This window comes from Salmo salar, chromosome 11 (assembly GCF_965601325.2).
Source record: "Salmo salar chromosome 11, fSalSal1, whole genome shotgun sequence".
NCBI classification, from domain to species: Eukaryota; Metazoa; Chordata; class Actinopteri; order Salmoniformes; family Salmonidae; genus Salmo; species Salmo salar.
In genome coordinates, this window is record NC_138301.1 from 63716077 (window position 1) to 63734467 (window position 18391).

At 45.5% G+C, this 18391-nt stretch overlaps 1 protein-coding gene across 1 annotated transcript in view; it reads right to left on the reverse strand.

Moving 5' to 3' along the window:
* The window catches only part of LOC106594058 (puratrophin-1), a 315209-nt gene that overhangs the window by 110940 nt on the left and 185878 nt on the right, over window positions 1-18391 (reverse strand). Inside the window, exons 6-8 of the mRNA XM_045689763.2 lie at window positions 16023-16139; window positions 13294-13392; window positions 11818-11966 (exon numbers count right to left, since the gene is read on the reverse strand). Coding sequence (XP_045545719.2) covers window positions 11818-11966; window positions 13294-13392; window positions 16023-16139 — 365 coding nt within the window. The remainder of the gene's footprint in view (window positions 1-11817; window positions 11967-13293; window positions 13393-16022; window positions 16140-18391) is intronic.

Here is an 18391-nt window from a genome sequence, read left to right on the forward strand (position 1 = left end):
AGAAGAAGACAAGCAAGATGAGCTGAAGCAGCTGTTTGACAAGTATCCGGCCCTCTTCAGTCAGAGGCCAGGAAGAACCAAAGTCCTGGAACACGTCATTTGTTTGAAGCCTGGCCAGAACCCTGTCCGCCAGCATCCTTACCGTGTGCCTGAGAGGCTGGTGGTAGCCCTCAAAGAGGAGGTCCACACCATGATAGACATGGATGTTGTCGAGCCATCGTCAAGTGAATGGAGCAGCCCTATTGTCATTGTCCCAAAGAAGGATGGCTCTTTGCGCGTCTGCATGGACTTCCGTAAGGTGAATGCCATCTCCCAGTTTGATGCCTACCCCATGCCCCGCATTGACGACTTACTGGAGAGAATAGGTAGAGCTCATTACATCACCACATTGGATCTCTGCAAAGGGTACTGGCAGGTGCCCCTGGACGAACAATCCAAGGCCTACACTGCCTTCCGGACACCGATGGGCCTGTTCCAGTTTAAGGTCATGCCGTTTGGCCTTCATGGGGCCCCTGCAACTTTCCAGAGGCTTATGGACAAGGTCCTCCAGGACTGTGACGATTACTGTGCTGCTTACTTGGATGACGTGGTGATCTACAGCCACTCCTGGGAGGAGCACATACAGCATCTTAGCAGAGTCCTGGGGAAGATCCATGATGCAGGCCTCACGCTTAACCTCCTGAAGTGTGAGTGGGCAAAACAGGAGACTAAGTATCTGGGTTACCAGCTGGGTAAGGGTGAAGTTCGACCTCAGGTGGACAAAGTGGAGTCCATCAGGAACAGCCCTCAACCCAGAACCAAGACACAGGTGAAGTCCTTCCTAGGTCTGGCAGGATGGTACCGGAGATTCATTCCGCAGTTTTCGACCATCGCTGTCCCTATAACCAACCTCACTTCAAAGGTGGCCAGCAACCCTGTGAAGTGGACTGAGGAGTGTGAGGAAGCCTTCAGGATACTGAAAAAACGACTGTGCTCATTCCCTGTTCTCCAGACCCCTGATTTTCAGAAGAGGTTTCTCGTGCAGGTGGACGCTTCGGCTGTGGGAATTGGAGCTGTACTGGCCCAAGGGGAGCCAGGAGAAGAGCTTCCTGTACTGTACCTGAGTCGGAAGCTGTTGCCGAGGGAAACCATGTATTCGACAATCGAGAAGGAGTGCCTGGCTATAAAGTGGGCCCTAGATAGCCTCCGTTACTACCTTCTTGGGAGGGAATTTGACCTGCACACAGACCACAGAGCACTGACCTGGATCCAGACCATGAAGGACCGGAATTCTCGTGTGACCAGGTGGTATCTGGAGCTCCAGCCTTTCAGGTTCTGTGTCCGTCATAAGGCAGGAAAAGAAAATGTCACGGCAGACTACCTATCCAGACTCCCGAACCTGGTCGCTTCAGGAGAGGAGGAAGGTAATGTGACGTAGAAGTCCGTCACTGGCCGCGGGCAGCATTTGGTACTTTAACGCACGCACACATTCATCACTCCTCCCTGCTCCGTTATCAGATAAGTTAACAATGTGGGTCGACACACAAGTTAACGTCTCTATCTTAGTACATACATTTCACACTTACTTCAGTAACCAGTTAGGGTATAAAGAAATAAAGACAGGTGTTCATATTTAATATAAGCAATATTTAGTATACTTATCGATATTATGGATGAGCACGGTTGTTTGTTCTGTTCCTCTCTCTCTCCATCTCTGTAGCTTCCAGGTATGCTGGATAAGGACCCGAGCTAAGGGAATTGGGCTTACTTTGTAGTGCCTGTCCGGAATGGCTCATTAATGTAAACGGGCATATTGGAAGACACTGTCAGTAGTGATGTAATTTTGTAAATGTTATATTGTGATGTTGTTTCATAAACGTGTTGCAATGTATATATTTTGGTATGTTTAGATAAATGGAAACTGTATGTTGAATAGGTAATTGCTTAATTAATTAGTGTTAATTGTTCTGAGGGGAGGGGCTACCCCTACAAAAGGAGCCTCTCTTTCAGTTCATGGAGAGGCATTTTGGATTGAGCTGTGGGTGGGGCAGCTTTGTTTTTAAGCTGTCCCATAAGGTATACGTTTGATGGCAGTACTGTTGTTTTGTTCCGGAATCACTATGTAAATAAACACCGTTGCACAGAAGAACTTTTGCGGCTCCGCCATCTTTTTATTTTTTATAGAGGTTAGGTTTTCCAGTTTAGCCTTCTGGCCTACTCTACGTGACACACCTATAACTACAGTAGATATTATAACACCTATAACTACAGTAGATATTATAACACAGGCCTATAACTACAGTAGATATTATAACACCTATAACAACAGTAGATATTATAACACCTATAACAACAGTAGATATTATAACACAGGCCTATAACTACAGTAGATATTATAACACCTATAACTACAGTAGATATTATAACACAGGCCTATAACTACAGTAGATATTATAACACCTATAACTACAGTAGATATTATAACACAGGCCTATAACTACAGTAGATATTATAACACCTATAACTACAGTAGATATTATAACACAGGCCTATAACTACAGTAGATATTATAACACCTATAACTACAGTAGATATTATAACACAGGCCTATAACTACAGTAGATATTATAACACAGGCCTATAACTACAGTAGATATTATAACACCTATAACTACAGTAGATATTATAACACCTATAACAACAGTAGATATTATAACACAGGCCTATAACTACAGTAGATATTATAACACAGGCCTATAACTACAGTAGATATTATAACACCTATAACTACAGTAGATATTATAACACAGGCCTATGACTACAGTAGATATTATAACACAGGCCTATAACTACAGTAGATATTATAACACCTATAACTACAGTAGATATTATAACACAGGCCTATAACTACAGTAGATATTATAACACCTATAACTACAGTAGATATTATAACACAGGCCTATGACTACAGTAGATATTATAACACAGGCCTATAACTACAGTAGATATTATAACACAGGCCTATAACTACAGAAGATATTATAACACCTATAACTACAGTAGATATTATAACACCTATAACTACAGTAGATATTATAACACAGGCCTATAACTACAGTAGATATTATAACACCTATAACTACAGTAGATATTATAACACCTATAACTACAGTAGATATTATAACACAGGCTTATAACTACAGTAGATATTATAACACCTATAACTACAGTAGATATTATAACACCTATAACTACAGTAGATATTATAACACAGGCCTATAACTACAGTAGATATTATAACACCTATAACTACAGTAGATATTATAACACAGGCCTATAACTACAGTAGATATTATAACACCTATAACTTCGCAACGGTTTGTTTCTTTGTGTGTATATGTCTGTGTGTGTGTGTGTCTGTGTGTGTGTCTCTGTGTGTGTGTGTGTGTGTGTGTGTGTGTGTGTGTGTGTGTGTGTGTGTACGGCTTGGCGGGGTCAGTAATGTTCTTTTTTACATTTTAATTTGTACTCCTTTTTCGTGATATCCAATTGGTAGTTACAGTCTTGTCCCATCGCTGCTACTCCCCTACCGACTCGGGAGAGGCGAAGGTCAAGAGCCGTGCGTCCCCCGAAACACGACCCCGCCAAGCCGTACTGCTTCTTCACACATCTCGCTTAACCCGGAAGCCAGCCGCACCAATGTGTCGGAGGAAACACCGTCCAGCTGGCGACTGAGGTCCAGCTGGCGACTGCTTGCAGGCACCTGGTCCGCCACAAGGAGTCGCTAGAGCGCGACGGGACAAGGAAATCCCGGCCGGCCCAACCCTCCCCTAACCCCGGACGACGCTGGGCCAATTGTGCGCCGCCTCATGGGTCTCCCGGTCACGGCCGGCTGTGACAAAGCCTGGGTTCAAACCCGGGTCTGTGGTGACGCCTCAAGCACTGCGATGCTGTGCCTTAGACCGCTGTGCCACTCTGGAGACCCCGAGCTCAGTGACTTTCAACGTGGCACCGTCATAGGATGCCACGTTTCCAACAAGTCAGTTTGTCAAATGGTCAACTGTAAGTGTTGTTATTGTGAAGTGGAAACGTCTAGGAGCAACAACGGCTCAGCCGTGAAGTGGTAGGCCACACAAGGTCACAGAACGGGATCGGCGAGTGCTGAAGCGCATGGCGCGTAAAAATCGTCTGTCCTCGGCTGCAACACTCACTACCGAGTTCCAAACAGCCTCTGGAAGCAACATCAGCAGAAGAACTGTTCATCGGGAGCTTCATGAAATGGGTTTCCATGGCCGAGCAGCTGCTCATAAGCCTAAGATCACCATGCGCAATGCCAAGCGTTGGCTGGAGGGGTGTAAAGCTCACTGCCATTGGACTCTGGAGCAGTGGAAACGTGTTCTCTGTAGTGATGAACCACGCTTCGTTTGGCGGATGCCAGGAGAATGCTACCTGCCTCATTGCATAGTGCCAACTGTAAAGTTTGGTGGAGGAGGAATAATTGTCTGGGGCTGTTTTTCATGGTTCGGGCCCCTTAGTTCAAGTGAAGGGATATCTTAACCCTACAGTATACAATGACATTCTAGAGGATTCTATGCTTCCAACTTTGTGGCAACAGTTTGGGGAAGGCCCTTTCCTGTTTCAGCATGACAATGCCCCCGTGCACAAAGTGAGGTCCATACAGAAATGGTTTGTCGAGATTGGTGTGGAAGAACTTGACTGGCCTGCACAGAGCCTTGACCTCAACCCCACCTTTGGGATGAATTGTAACGCCGACTGTGAGCCAGGCCTAATCGCCCAACAGCAGTGCTCGACCTCACTAATTGTCTCGTGGCTGAATAGAAGCAAGTCCCCTCAGCAATGTTCCAACATCTAGTGGAAAGCCTTCCCAGAAGAGTGGAGGACTGTTCTAGCAGCAAAGGGGGGATCAACTCTATATTAATGGCCAGGATTTTGGAATGAGGGGATTGACGAGCAGATGTCCACATACTTTTGGTCATGTAATATATGTGCATATAGGTAGTGCAGAGGTCAGGGTAAAGTGACTGAAGGGACCCATTAATCATACAACAGACAGACAGACAGACAGACAGACAGACAGACAGACAGACAGACAGACAGACAGACAGACAGACAGACAGACAGACAGAGAGTGTAATGTTTACTGTTCATTTTTATTGTTTATTTCACTTTTGTATATTATTTACTTAACTTACTTTGGCAATGTTAACATATGTTTCCCATGTCAATAAAGCCCCTTGAGTTGAATTGAATTGAGAGAAAGAAAGAAAGAGAGAGAAAGGGAGAGAGAGAGAGAGAGGTAGAGAGAGGGTTCAAAGACATTCCTGCGGCAGGAAGAGAGGAGAGAGAGAGAGAGAGAGGGGGAGAGGAGAGAGGCGGATAGACAAGAGTTTAAATGGTCAGGCATGATGAAAACCTTTAGTCACCAGCCATACTGTTACTATACACAGGACAGGGCTGGGTCCCTACCACTGTTAGGATGGAAGGAAGCACAGTGTGGAGAAAGACTGGGTTAGGAAGGGGAGGAGAGAGAGGGAAACAGTGGGTTAGGAAGGGGAGGAGAGAGAGGGAAACAGTGGGTTAGGAAGGGGAGGAGAGAGAGGGAAACAGTGGTTAGGAAGGGGAGGAGCGAGAGAGAAACAGTGGGTTAGGAAGGGGAGGAGAGAGAGGGAAACAGTGGGTTAGGAAGGGGAGGAGAGAGAGGGAAACAGTGGTTTAGGAAGGGTGGAGAAGAGAGATAACCACCACATACCTCCCCCCGCCTCCTCTACCCCCCCTCCTCCCCCCTCCTCGTCCTCCAGGGTATCAGTGTGCAGAGCAGCAGATTACTGACAGAGAGAGAGGCCCTGGCCGGGTAACGTTAACAACACATGACTAATAATACCACATGATTACAGTCAGTTAACACACAGCACCCAAAGGCAAGACATTTACTGCATGTAAACTGAACTACAGCACCGAGGGGAAAGTCTGATTAAGTTTGGGACTGCAGCTCCAGGAAAATACGACCCCATACTGACACACAGAGTGGTGTTACTGCAGCTCCAGGAACAATACGACCCCATACTGACACACAGAGAGGTGTTACTGCAGCTCCAGGAACAATACGCTATCTATAATATGCTGTCTTGCCTCTGAAGCTAAGCAGGGTTGGTCCTGGTTGTTCCCTGGATGGGAGACCAGCTGCTGGAAGTGGTGTTGGAGGGCCAGTAGGAGGCACTCTTTCCTCTGGTCTAAAAAATATCACAATGTCCCAGGGCAGTGATTGGGGACATTGCCCTGCGTAGGGTGCTGTCTTTCGGATGGGATGTTAAACGTGGTGTCCTGACTCTCTGTGGTCACTAAAGATTCTCCTTCAGCTGACCAGAACCAAAACAAGTCCCTCAGTCTTTTTGTTGTCTTGTTCTCCACTTCTCCTTCAGCTGACCAGAACCAAAACAAGTCCCTCAGTCTTTCTGTTGTCTTGTCTCCACTTCTCCTTCAGCTGACCAGAACCAAAACAAGTCCCTCAGTCTTTCTGTTGTCTTGTCTCCACTTCTCCTTCATGTCCATCACACCATGTCTTTCTCTCTGATCTCCTCATAAAGCCCTGACTTCCTCTAAAACAAGAGCTTAGCCTTCTCCTCTGACACAGGTCCTTTATAGACTGACCCCAAAGACACAACACACAGACAAAGCATTTCTCTGACTCGGCCAACCCCACCACCACAGGGAAAATAAACATATCAAAAGCATTTATCTGCAAAGCCCCAGAAGTTAGGAACTAGAAGGAAACATTCCCCCCCGCATGTTTGAGTGAGTTGAAAATGCCCTCTAGTCAGGAGCAGGTAGGGAGAGTACATTCCTGAGAAACGGGAGGGGTGTGGCGGGCAGCGCCTGAGGTGACAGACAGGGATCAGGAGAGGGGTTAGTCGCAGGACGGAAGTAGACTGAATCACATCATGACATAAGACCACTGCTAGCTGGTGACGACAGACATAGGCTGGGTCCCTAATGACTCCCTATGGGTGTAGACATAACAGGAGACGTTAAGACACACAGGAGACGTTAAGACACACAGGAGACGTTAAGACACACAGGAGACGTTAAGACAACAGGAGACGTTAAGACAACAGGAGACGTTAAGACAACAGGAGACGTTAAGACACACAGGAGACGTTAAGACAACAGGAGACGTTAAGACAACAGGAGACGTTAAGACAACAGGAGACGTTAAGACAACAGGAGACGTTAAGACACACAGGAGACGTTAAGACACACAGGAGACGTTAAGACACACAAGAGACGTTAAGACACACAAGAGACGTTAAGACAACAGGAGACGTTAAGACAACAGGAGACGTTAAGACAACAGGAGACGTTAAGACAACAGGAGACGTTAAGACACACAGGAGACGTTAAGACACACAGGAGACGTTAAGACAACAGGAGACGTTAAGACAACAGGAGACGTTAAGACACACAGGAGACGTTAAGACAACAGGAGACGTTAAGACAACAGGAGACGTTAAGACAACAGGAGACGTTAAGACAACATGAGACATTAAGACACACAGGAGACGTTAAGACACACAGGAGACGTTAAGACACACAGGAGACGTTAAGACAACAGGAGACATTAAGACACACAGGAGACGTTAAGACAACAGGAGACGTTAAGACAACAGGAGACATTAAGACAACAGGAGACGTTAAGACAACAGGAGACGTTAAGACAACAGGAGACGTTAAGACAACAGGAGACGTTAAGACACACAGGAGACGTTAAGACACACAGGAGACGTTAAGACAACAGGAGACGTTAAGACAACAGGAGACGTTAAGACAACAGGAGACGTTAAGACAACAGGAGACGTTAAGACAACAGGAGACGTTAAGACACACAGGAGACGTTAAGACAACAGGAGACGTTAAGACACACAGGAGACGTTAAGACACACAGGAGACGTTAAGACACACAGGAGACGTTAAGACACAGAGGAGACGTTAAGACAACAGGAGACGTTAACCTGTTAGGGCTAGGGGGCAGCATTTGCACGTCTGGATAAAAAAAATGTACCCGATTTAATCTGGTTACTAATCCTACCCAGTAACTAGAATATGCATATACTTATTATATATGGATAGAAAACACTCTAAAGTTTCTAAAACTGTTTGAATGGTGTCTGTGAGTATAACAGAACTCATTTGGCAGGCAAAACCCTGAGACATTTTCTGACAGGAAGTGGATACCTGATGTGTTGTATTGACTTTAAACCTATCCCATTGAAAAACACAGGGGCTGAGGAATATTTTGGCACTTCCTATTGCTTCCACTAGATGTCACCAGCCTTTACAAAGTGTTTTGAGTCTTCTGGAGGGAGATCTGACCGAACAAGAGCCATGGAACGATGATGTCCCATTAGACACCTGGCGCGCGAGTTCATGTTGGGTACCCTCGTTCCAATACGTTATAAAAGAGTATGCATTCGTCCACCTTGAATATTATTCATGTTCTGGTTAAAAAAGGCCCTAATGATTTATGCTATACAACGTTTGACATGTTTGAACGAACGGAAATATATTTTTTCCCCTCGTTCATGACGAGAAGTCCGGCTGGCTTAGATCATGTGCTAACAAGACGGAGATTTTTGGACATAAATGATGAGCTTTTTTGAACAAAACTACATTCGTTATGGACCTGTGATACCTGGAAGTGACATCTGATGAAGAGAATCAAAGGTAATGGATTATTTACATAGTATTTTAGATTTTAGATCTCCCCAACATGACGTCTAGTCTGTATCGCAACGCGTATTTTTCTGGGCGCAGTGCTCAGATTATTGCAAAGTGTGATTTCCCAGTAAGGTTATTTTTAAATCTGGCAAGTTGATTGCGTTCAAGAGATGTAAATCTATAATTCTTTAAATGACAATATAATATTTTACCAATGTTTTCTAATTTTAATTATTTAATTTGTGACGCTGACTTGACTGCCGGTTATTGGAGGGAAACGATTTCCTCAACATCAATGCCATAGTAAAACGCTGTTTTTGGATATAAATATGAACTTGATAGAACTAAAAATGCATGCATTGTCTAACATAATGTCGTAGGAGTGTCATCTGATGGAGATTGTAAAAGGTTAGTGCATCATTTTAGCTGGTTTTATGGTTTTGGTGACCCTGTCTTTGACTTGACAAAACATTACACACAACTCTTGTAAATGTACTGTCCTAACATACTCTAAATTTATGCTTTCGCCGTAAAACCTTTTTGAAATCGTAAAACGTGGTTAGATTAAGGAGATGTTTATCTTTCAAATGGTGTAAAATAGTTGTATTTTTGAAAAATTTGAATTTTGACATTTATTTGGATTCAAATTTGCCGCTCTTGAAATGCACCTGCTGTTGATGGAGTGCACCACGGGTGGCACGCTAGCGTCCCACCTAGCCCATAGAGGTTAAGACAACAGGAGACGTTAAGACAACAGGAGACGTTAAGACAACAGGAGACATTAAGACAACAGGAGACGTTAAGACAACAGGAGACGTTAAGACAACAGGAGTCATTAAGACAACAGGAGACGTTAAGACACACAGGAGACGTTAAGACAACAGGAGACGTTAAGACAACATGAGACGTTAAGACAACAGGAGACGTTAAGACAACAGGAGACATTAAGACACACAGGAGACGTTAAGACAACAGGAGACGTTAAGACAACAGGAGACGTTAAGACAACAGGAGACGTTAAGACAACAGGAGACGTTAAGACAACAGGAGACGTTAAGACAACAGAACAATATTCACTAGAGGTCTGATAAAGACCAGAGACACCTTAGATGAGAAACAGGAGGGGAGAGAGAGAGACAAAGACACAGAGAGAGAGAGAGACAGAGAGAGAGAGACAGAAATAGAGAGAGAGAGAAAGACAGAGAAATAGAGAGAGAGAGACAGAGAGAGAGAGAGCGAGAGAGACAGAGAGAGACAGAGAGAGAGAGAGAGACAGAGAGAGAGAGAGCGAGAGAGACAGAGAGAGACAGAGAGAGAGAGAGAGAGAGACAGAGAGAGAGAGAGAGAGACAGAGAGAGAGAGAGAGAGAGAGAGAGAGAGAGAGAGAGAAGAGAGAGAGAGAGAGAGCCAGCGCAGGAATCATCTGAGGAGAGAGAGAGACAGAGAGAGAAGAGAGAGAGAGAGAGAGAGGTGTCAACAGCAACCTTGGGGAAATCCTCTGCATTATCATTAACAGCAGACTCGTACATTTCCTCAGTGAAAACAACGTACTGAGCAAATGTCAAATTGGCTTTTTACCAAATTACCGTACGACAGACCACGTATTCACCCTGCACACCCTAATTGACAAACAAACAAACCAAAACAAAGGCAAAGTCTTCTCATGATTTGTTGATTTCAAAAAAGCCTTCGACTCAATTTGGCTCGAGGGTCTGCTATACAAATTGACAGAAAGTGGTGTTGGGGGGGGAAAACATTCAACATTATAAAATTCATGTACACAAACAACACGTGTGCGGTTAAAACTGGCAGAAAAAAATACATTTCTTTCCACAGGGATGTGGGGTGAGACAGGGATGCAGCTTGAGCCCCACCCTCTTCAACATGTGTGTGTATATATATAGATATATATATATAACAATGAATTGGCGAGGGCACTAGAACATTCCTCAGCAGTTCTCTGGCCCAGCGAACAACCCATGGAGCCAGGTGGAGATGTATTGGACCCCTTATACTGACAAACAAAATGAGAAGAGAGGGGAAAATGGAGGAGAGGGAGGTTGGACTAAGGGGGATGAGGGAGAATATAGAGGAGAGGGAGGTTGGACTAAGGGGGATGAAAGAGAATTTAGAGGAGAGGGAGGTTGGACTAAGGGGTTGAGGGAGAATATAGAGGAGAGGAGAGAGGGAGGTTGGACTAAGGGGAATGAGGGAGAATATAGAGGAGAGGAGAGAGGGGAAAATAGAGGAGAGGGAGGATGGACAAAGGGGGATGAGGGAGAATATAGAGGAGAGGGAGGTTGGACTAAGGGGATGAGGGAGAATATAGACGAGAGAAGAGAGGAGAATATAGAGGAGAGGGAGGTTGGACTAGGGGGAATGAGGGAGAATATAGAGAAGAGGGAGGTTGGACTAAGGGGGATGAGGGAGAATATAGAGGAGAGGGAGGTTGGACTAAGGGGGATGAGGGAGAATATAGAGGAGAGGGAGGTTGGACTAAGGGGATGAGGGAGAATATAGAGGAGAAGGAGGTTGGACTAAGGGAATGAGGGAGAATATAGAGGAGAAGGAGGTTGGACTAAGGGAATGAGGGAGAATATAGAGGAGAGGGAGGTTGGACTAAGGGAATGAGGGAGAATATAGAGGAGAGGAGAGAGCGTAGGTTGGAGAATGGTGCTGGGCTGTATACATGTGTCAAGTTGCTGTGGATACAAGTGTATCTTTAAAGGTGCAATGTGCAGAAATCGCTCCACCATTTCCTGGTTGATAAAATTCTAATTGTTCCCCTAATTTCAGTTTATGTGACAAAAACAAACAAGTCTAATGTAGAGAATCATTGTACCATCTAAACCACAGTGGAATATATTTTCAATAACCAAAAATATTGTATTTTCGGCTGTTTAAAGCTGGTGAACAAAACCGAAAGTAAAAGACGCAAAAAACAAAACTTAAGAACGGGAAGCATAGAAATAGCACACATAGAACAGATATACCGCTTCTTAGACTTTCAATGAGAATGACAGATCTGTAACTCACATTGCTATGTGAATCTGTTGGGGTTGCCCAGAAAGGTCCATATCCCAGCGTTAACGACCCAATCATTACCTGTAGTCGTCGCTGAGGCTGACACTGGTTTCCTCTTTACGGAGGCGGGACAGGTTGGCTCCTCCCTCCAGCTGGAATCTAGCCAATCGGCTGTCCTCCAGGACGCTACACATCACACCCCTGTACCTGGCAAGTAACACCTGGGCCTCCTGGGGGGAGGAGCGGAGGGGGGGGAGTTAGCGTTTTATACACGTGTTGCAACACAAGTTAATTAATTTGTTTTCTAAACTCTTCCACATCCACCAAACATCCTTCCTAAACATCTCCTGTCCTGTAATTCATCTCTACCTGACCACTCCATTTCCTGTCCTGTAATTCATCTCTACCTGACCACTCCATTTCCTGTCCTGTAATTCATCTCTACCTGACCACTCCATTTCCTGTCCTGTAATTCATCTCTCCAAGACCACTCCATTTCTTGTCCTGTAATTCAACTCTCCAAGACCACTCCATTTCCTGTCCTGTAATTCATCTCTACCTGACCACTCCATTTCCTGTCCTGTAATTCATCTCTACCTGACCACTCCATTTCCTGTCCTGTAATTAATCTCTCCAAGACCACTCCTTTTCTTGTCCTGTAATTCAACTCTCCCTGACCACTCCATTTCCTGTCCTGTAATTCATCTCTACCAGACCACTCCATTTCCTGTCCTGTAATTCATCTCTACCAGACCACTCCATTTCCTGTAATTAATCTCTACCAGACCACTCCATTTCCTGTCCTGTAATTCATCTCTACCAGACCACTCCATTTCCTGTAATTCATCTCTACCAGACCACTCCATTTCCTGTCCTGTAATTCATCTCTACCTGACCACTCCATTTCCTGTCCTGTAATTCATCTCTACCTGACCACTCCATTTCCTGTCCTGTAATTCATCTCTCCCTGACCACTCCATTTCCTGACCTGTAATTCATCTCTATCAGACCACTCCATTTCCTGTCCTGTAATTCCTCTCTACCTGACCAGCAGTAGCTGGCAGGACAGTACACTACAGACTATATTAACACGGTAGTTACCTCAGCGGTAGCTGGCAGGACAGCAGACTACAGACTATATTAACACGGTAGTTACCTCAGCGGTAGTCGGCAGGACAGTAGACTACAGACTATATTAACACGGTAGTTACCTCAGCAGTAGCTGGCAGGACAGCAGACTACAGACTATATTAACACAGTAGTTACCTCAGCGGTAGTTGGCAGGACAGCAGACTACCAGACTATATTAACACGGTAGTTACCTCAGCGGTAGCTGGCAGGACAGTAGACTACAGACTATATTAACACGGTAGTTACCTCAGCAGTAGCTGGCAGGACAGCAGACTACAGACTATATTAACACGGTAGTTACCTCAGCGGTAGCTGGCAGGACAGCAGACTACAGACTATATTAACACGGTAGTTACCTCAGCGGTAGTTACCTCAGCGGTAGCTGGCAGGACAGCAGACTACAGACTATATTAACACGGTAGTTACCTCAGCGGTAGTCGGCAGGACAGCAGACTCCAGATCAGCGATGGTACTCTGTAGAAGGTTGACAGCGTCCTCACAGTGACTGGTTAGCTGTTCCACTCTCTGAAACATCACGGTCAGAACAGAGACACAGACAGACACACTGTTAAACCACATGAAAGACAACTATACAAATACGTAGAGACAGACAGTCAGATAACGAAGCATAGACAACAACTTCAGTCTTCTCCGGTAAGACGCTCACAGCAGCACGTGGTTGCCATGGCGCCGTAAAGCAGCCTAAATAGAGAGTTCTGGAACATTGGACATATTTTTTTTTTTTAATTGATTTTGTTTTTGATTAAGTCATTGATTTGATTGGATATATCTGGTTGTTGCAGGACTGATGGCATGTTGACTTGTCGGGTTTGGCTAGCTAGCTACCTGGCTAATGTATCTCAACGCCGGCTGCTTCTTGATCAATGAGACCTGACTGCATTGTGGAAATGTCCAAGAGCTCGTAGTGAGGATGCCTACTGCTCTGGACTGATGGGTGGTGGGATGTTAGTGCAGCAGCACAGGGAGCACCCACATGGGTGGTGGGCTGTTAGAGCAGCAGCACAGGGAACACCCACGTGGGTGGTGGGCTGTTAGAGCAGCAGCACAGGGAGCACCCACGTGGGTGGTGGGCTGTTAGTGCAGCAGCACAGGGAGCACCCACATGGGTGGTGGGCTGTTAGAGCAGCAGCACAGGGAGCACCCACGTGGGTGGTGGGCTGTTAGAGCAGCAGCACAGGGAGCACCCACGTGGGTGGTGGGCTGTTAGAGCAGCAGCACAGGGAGCACCCACGTGGTTGATGGGCTGTTAGAGCAGCAGCACAGGGAGCACCCACGTGGGTGATACACGTTAGATGTGGAGGTATGAATTCCAGGCTTCAGAGAGGATGAGCTGAGGGAGATATCAGGGTCAGCAAGACAACTCCTTCACCATCACCTAGCTTCACCATCACCTGGCGTCACCATCACCTGGATTCACCATCACCTGGCTCCACCATCACCTGGCTTCACCATCACCTGGATTCACCATCACCTGGATTCACCATCACCTGGATTCACCATCACCTAGCTTCACCATCTTCACCATCACCTAGCTTCACCATCACCTAGCTTCACCATCACCTGGCTTCACCATCACCTGGATTCACCATCACCTGGATTCACCATCACCTGGCTTCACCATCACCTAGCTTCACCATCTTCACCATCACCTGGCGTCACCATCACCTAGCTTCACCGTCACCTGGCTTCACCATCACCTGGATTCACCATCACCTGGCTTCACCATCACCTAGCTTCACCATCACCTGGCGTCACCATCACCTAGCTTCACCATCACCTGGCTTCACCATCACCTGGATTCACCATCACCTGGCTTCACCATCACCTGGCTTCACCATCACCTGGCTTCACCATCACCTGGCTTCACCATCTTCACCATCACCTGGCTTCACCATCTTCACCATCACCTGGATTCACCATCACCTGGCTTCACCACCACCTAGCTTCACCATCTTCACCATCACCTGGCGTCACCATCACCTAGCTTCACCATCACCTGGCTTCACCATCACCTGGATTCACCATCACCTAGCTTCACCATCACCTACCTTCACCATCACCTGGCTTCACCATCACCTGGATTCACAATCACCTGGCTTCACCATCACCTGGCTTCACCATCACCTAGCTTCACCATCTTCACCATCACCTGGCTTCACCATCACCTAGCTTCACCATCACCTGGCTTCACCATCACCTGGCGTCACCATCACCTGGATTCACCATCACCAAACCATCATGTACCAGGGTGTAGGATCTGTGTGGTAACGTTGGGCTGCTCCAGACTGTTTCATTATGTGTTGTCTGAGTCACCACTATGACCAGTAGGTCTCCGGGTCCATCCTAGGACTACCATGTTGATGTTAGTTCATGTTCGGACCATTTATTTAACAGGACCACAATGGAAATAAATCATCCTTGATGATTTGAAATCATTATCCACATGTGGGGTTGTATTGTGTTTTAAATTAAATACATCTAGAGAAGTAGTGCTCAATGTATAACAGGTAAAACTACAAAATACAGAGAGAAGACTACAAGGTCCAGGGGACTGTGGTGCTGTCTGTACCGTTCTGAAGAAGACCCATGTGCTGTGTGAGAGGTGAAACTACAAACACAGAGAAGTACAACATCCAGAAGGCTATCTCACCGTTCTGAAGCAGACCCAAGTGCTGTGTGAGAGGAGAAACTACAAACACAGAGAACTACAACGTCCAGAAGGCTATCCCACCATTCTGAAGCAGACCCAGGAGCTGTGTGAGAGGAGAAACTACAAACACAGAGAACCACAACGTCCAGAAGGCTATCTCACCATTCTGAAGCAGACCCAGGAGCTGTGTGAGAGGAGAAACTACAAACACAGAGAACTACAAGGTCCAGAAGGCTATCTCAGCAATCTGAAGCAGACCCAAGTGCTGTGTCAGAGGAGAAACTACAAACACAGAACTACAACGTCCAGAGGGCTATCTAACCGTTCTGAAGCAGACCCAGGTGCTGTGTGAGAGGAGAAACTACAAACACAGAGAACTACAACATCCAGAAGGCTATCTCACCGTTCTGAAGCAGACCCAGGAGCTGTGTGAGAGGTGAAACTACAAACACAGAGAACTACAACGTCCAGAAGGCTATCTCACCATTCTGAAGCAGATCCAGGAGCTGTGTGAAAAGGGGAAGGTTCCGTCAAACTCAGTAGGCAGCTGAGACACCTCCACATGCTTATGGAGAGACTTCAGAGAGGTCAACAACTCCACCTGGATAGAGAGGGGAGAGATAGGAGGAGGGGGGAGAGAGAGAGAGGAGAGAGAAAAGAGAGAGAGAGAGCGAGAGAGAGAGAGAGAGAGAAGGGAGGAGAGAGGGAGAAAGAGAGAGAGAGAGAGAGAGAAGGGAGGAGAGAGAGAGAAAGAAGAGAGGAGAGAGAGAGAAAGGAGGAGAGAGAGAGAGACAGAGAGAGAGAGGAGAGAGAGGAGAGAGAGAAAGGAGAGAGGAGAGAGAGAGAGACAGAGAGAGAGAGAGAGAGAGAGAGAGAGAGAGAGAGAGGAGAGAAGAAAGGAGATATTTAGGACAACAATAACAACACACCACTAGCAACAGCAGATCTATAAAGGTTTGTAACAAGCCTCTCAACGCTCTGCCAGACAGAACTCAATACTAAATACATTACAACAGGCCCTCAACACTCTGCCAGACAGAACTCAATACTAAATACATTACAACAGTCCCTCAACACTCTGCCAGACAGAACTCAATACTAAATACATTACAACAGCCTCTCAACACTCTGCAAGACAGAACTCAATACTAAATACATTACTACAGCCCCTCAACACTCTGCCAGACAGACCTCAATACTAAATACATTACAACAGGCCCTCAACACTCTGCCAGACAGAACTCAATACTAAATACATTACAACAGGCCCTCAACACTCTGCCAGACAAACCTCAATACTAAATACATTACAACAGCCCATCAACACTCTGCCAGACAGAACTCAATACTAAATACATTACAACAGGCCCTCAACACTCTGCCAGACAGAACTCAATACTAAATACATTACTACAGCCCCTCAACACTCTGCCAGACAGACCTCAATACTAAATACATTACAACAGGCCCTCAACACTCTGCCAGACAGAACTCAATACTAAATACATTACAACAGGCCCTCAACACTCTGCCAGACAAACCTCAATACTAAATACATTACAACAGCCCATCAACACTCTGCCAGACAGAACTCAATACTAAATACATTACAACAGCCCCTCAACACTCTGCTAGACAGAACTCAATACTAAATACATTACAACAGCCCCTCAACACTCTGCCAGACAGAACTCAATACTAAATACATTACAACAGCCCCTCAACACTCTGCCAGACAGATCTCAATACTAAATACATTACAACAGCCCATCAACACTCTGCCAGACAGAACTCAATACTAAATACATTACAACAGCCCCTCAACACTCTGCTAGACAGAACTCAATACTAAATACATTACAACAGCCCCTCAACACTCTGCCAGACAGAACTCAATACTAAATACATTACAACAGCCCCTCAACACTCTGCCAGACAGAACTCAATACTAAATACATTACAACAGCCCCTCAACACTCTGCCAGATGAACTCAATACTAAATACATTAAAACAGCCCCTCAACACTTTGCCAGACAGAACTCAATACTAAATACATTACAACAGGCCCTCAACACTCTGCCAGACAGAACTCAATACTAAATACATTACAACAGCCCCTCAACGCTCTGCCAGACAGAACTCAATACTAAATACATTACAACAGCCTCTCAATGCTCTGCCAGACAGAACTCAATACTAAATACATTACAACAGCCTCTCAACACTCTGTCAGACAGAACTCAATACTAAATACATTACAACAGGCCCTCAACACTCCGCCAGACAGAACTCAATACTAAATACATTCCAACAGCCCCTCAACACTCTGCCAGACAGAACTCAATACTAAATACATTACAACAGCCTCTCAACACTCTGCCAGACAGAACTCAATACTAAATACATTACAACAGCCCCTCAACACTCTGCCAGACAGAACTCAATACTAAATACATTACAACAGCCCCTCAACACTCTGCCAGACAGATCTCAATACTAAATACATTACAACAGCCCATCAACACTCTGCCAGACAGAACTCAATACTAAATACATTACAACAGCCCCTCAACACTCTGCTAGACAGAACTCAATACTAAATACATTACAACAGCCCCTCAACACTCTGCCAGACAGAACTCAATACTAAATACATTACAACAGCCCCTCAACACTCTGCCAGACAGAACTCAATACTAAATACATTACAACAGCCCCTCAACACTCTGCCAGATGAACTCAATACTAAATACATTAAAACAGCCCCTCAACACTTTGCCAGACAGAACTCAATACTAAATACATTACAACAGGCCCTCAACACTCTGCCAGACAGAACTCAATACTAAATA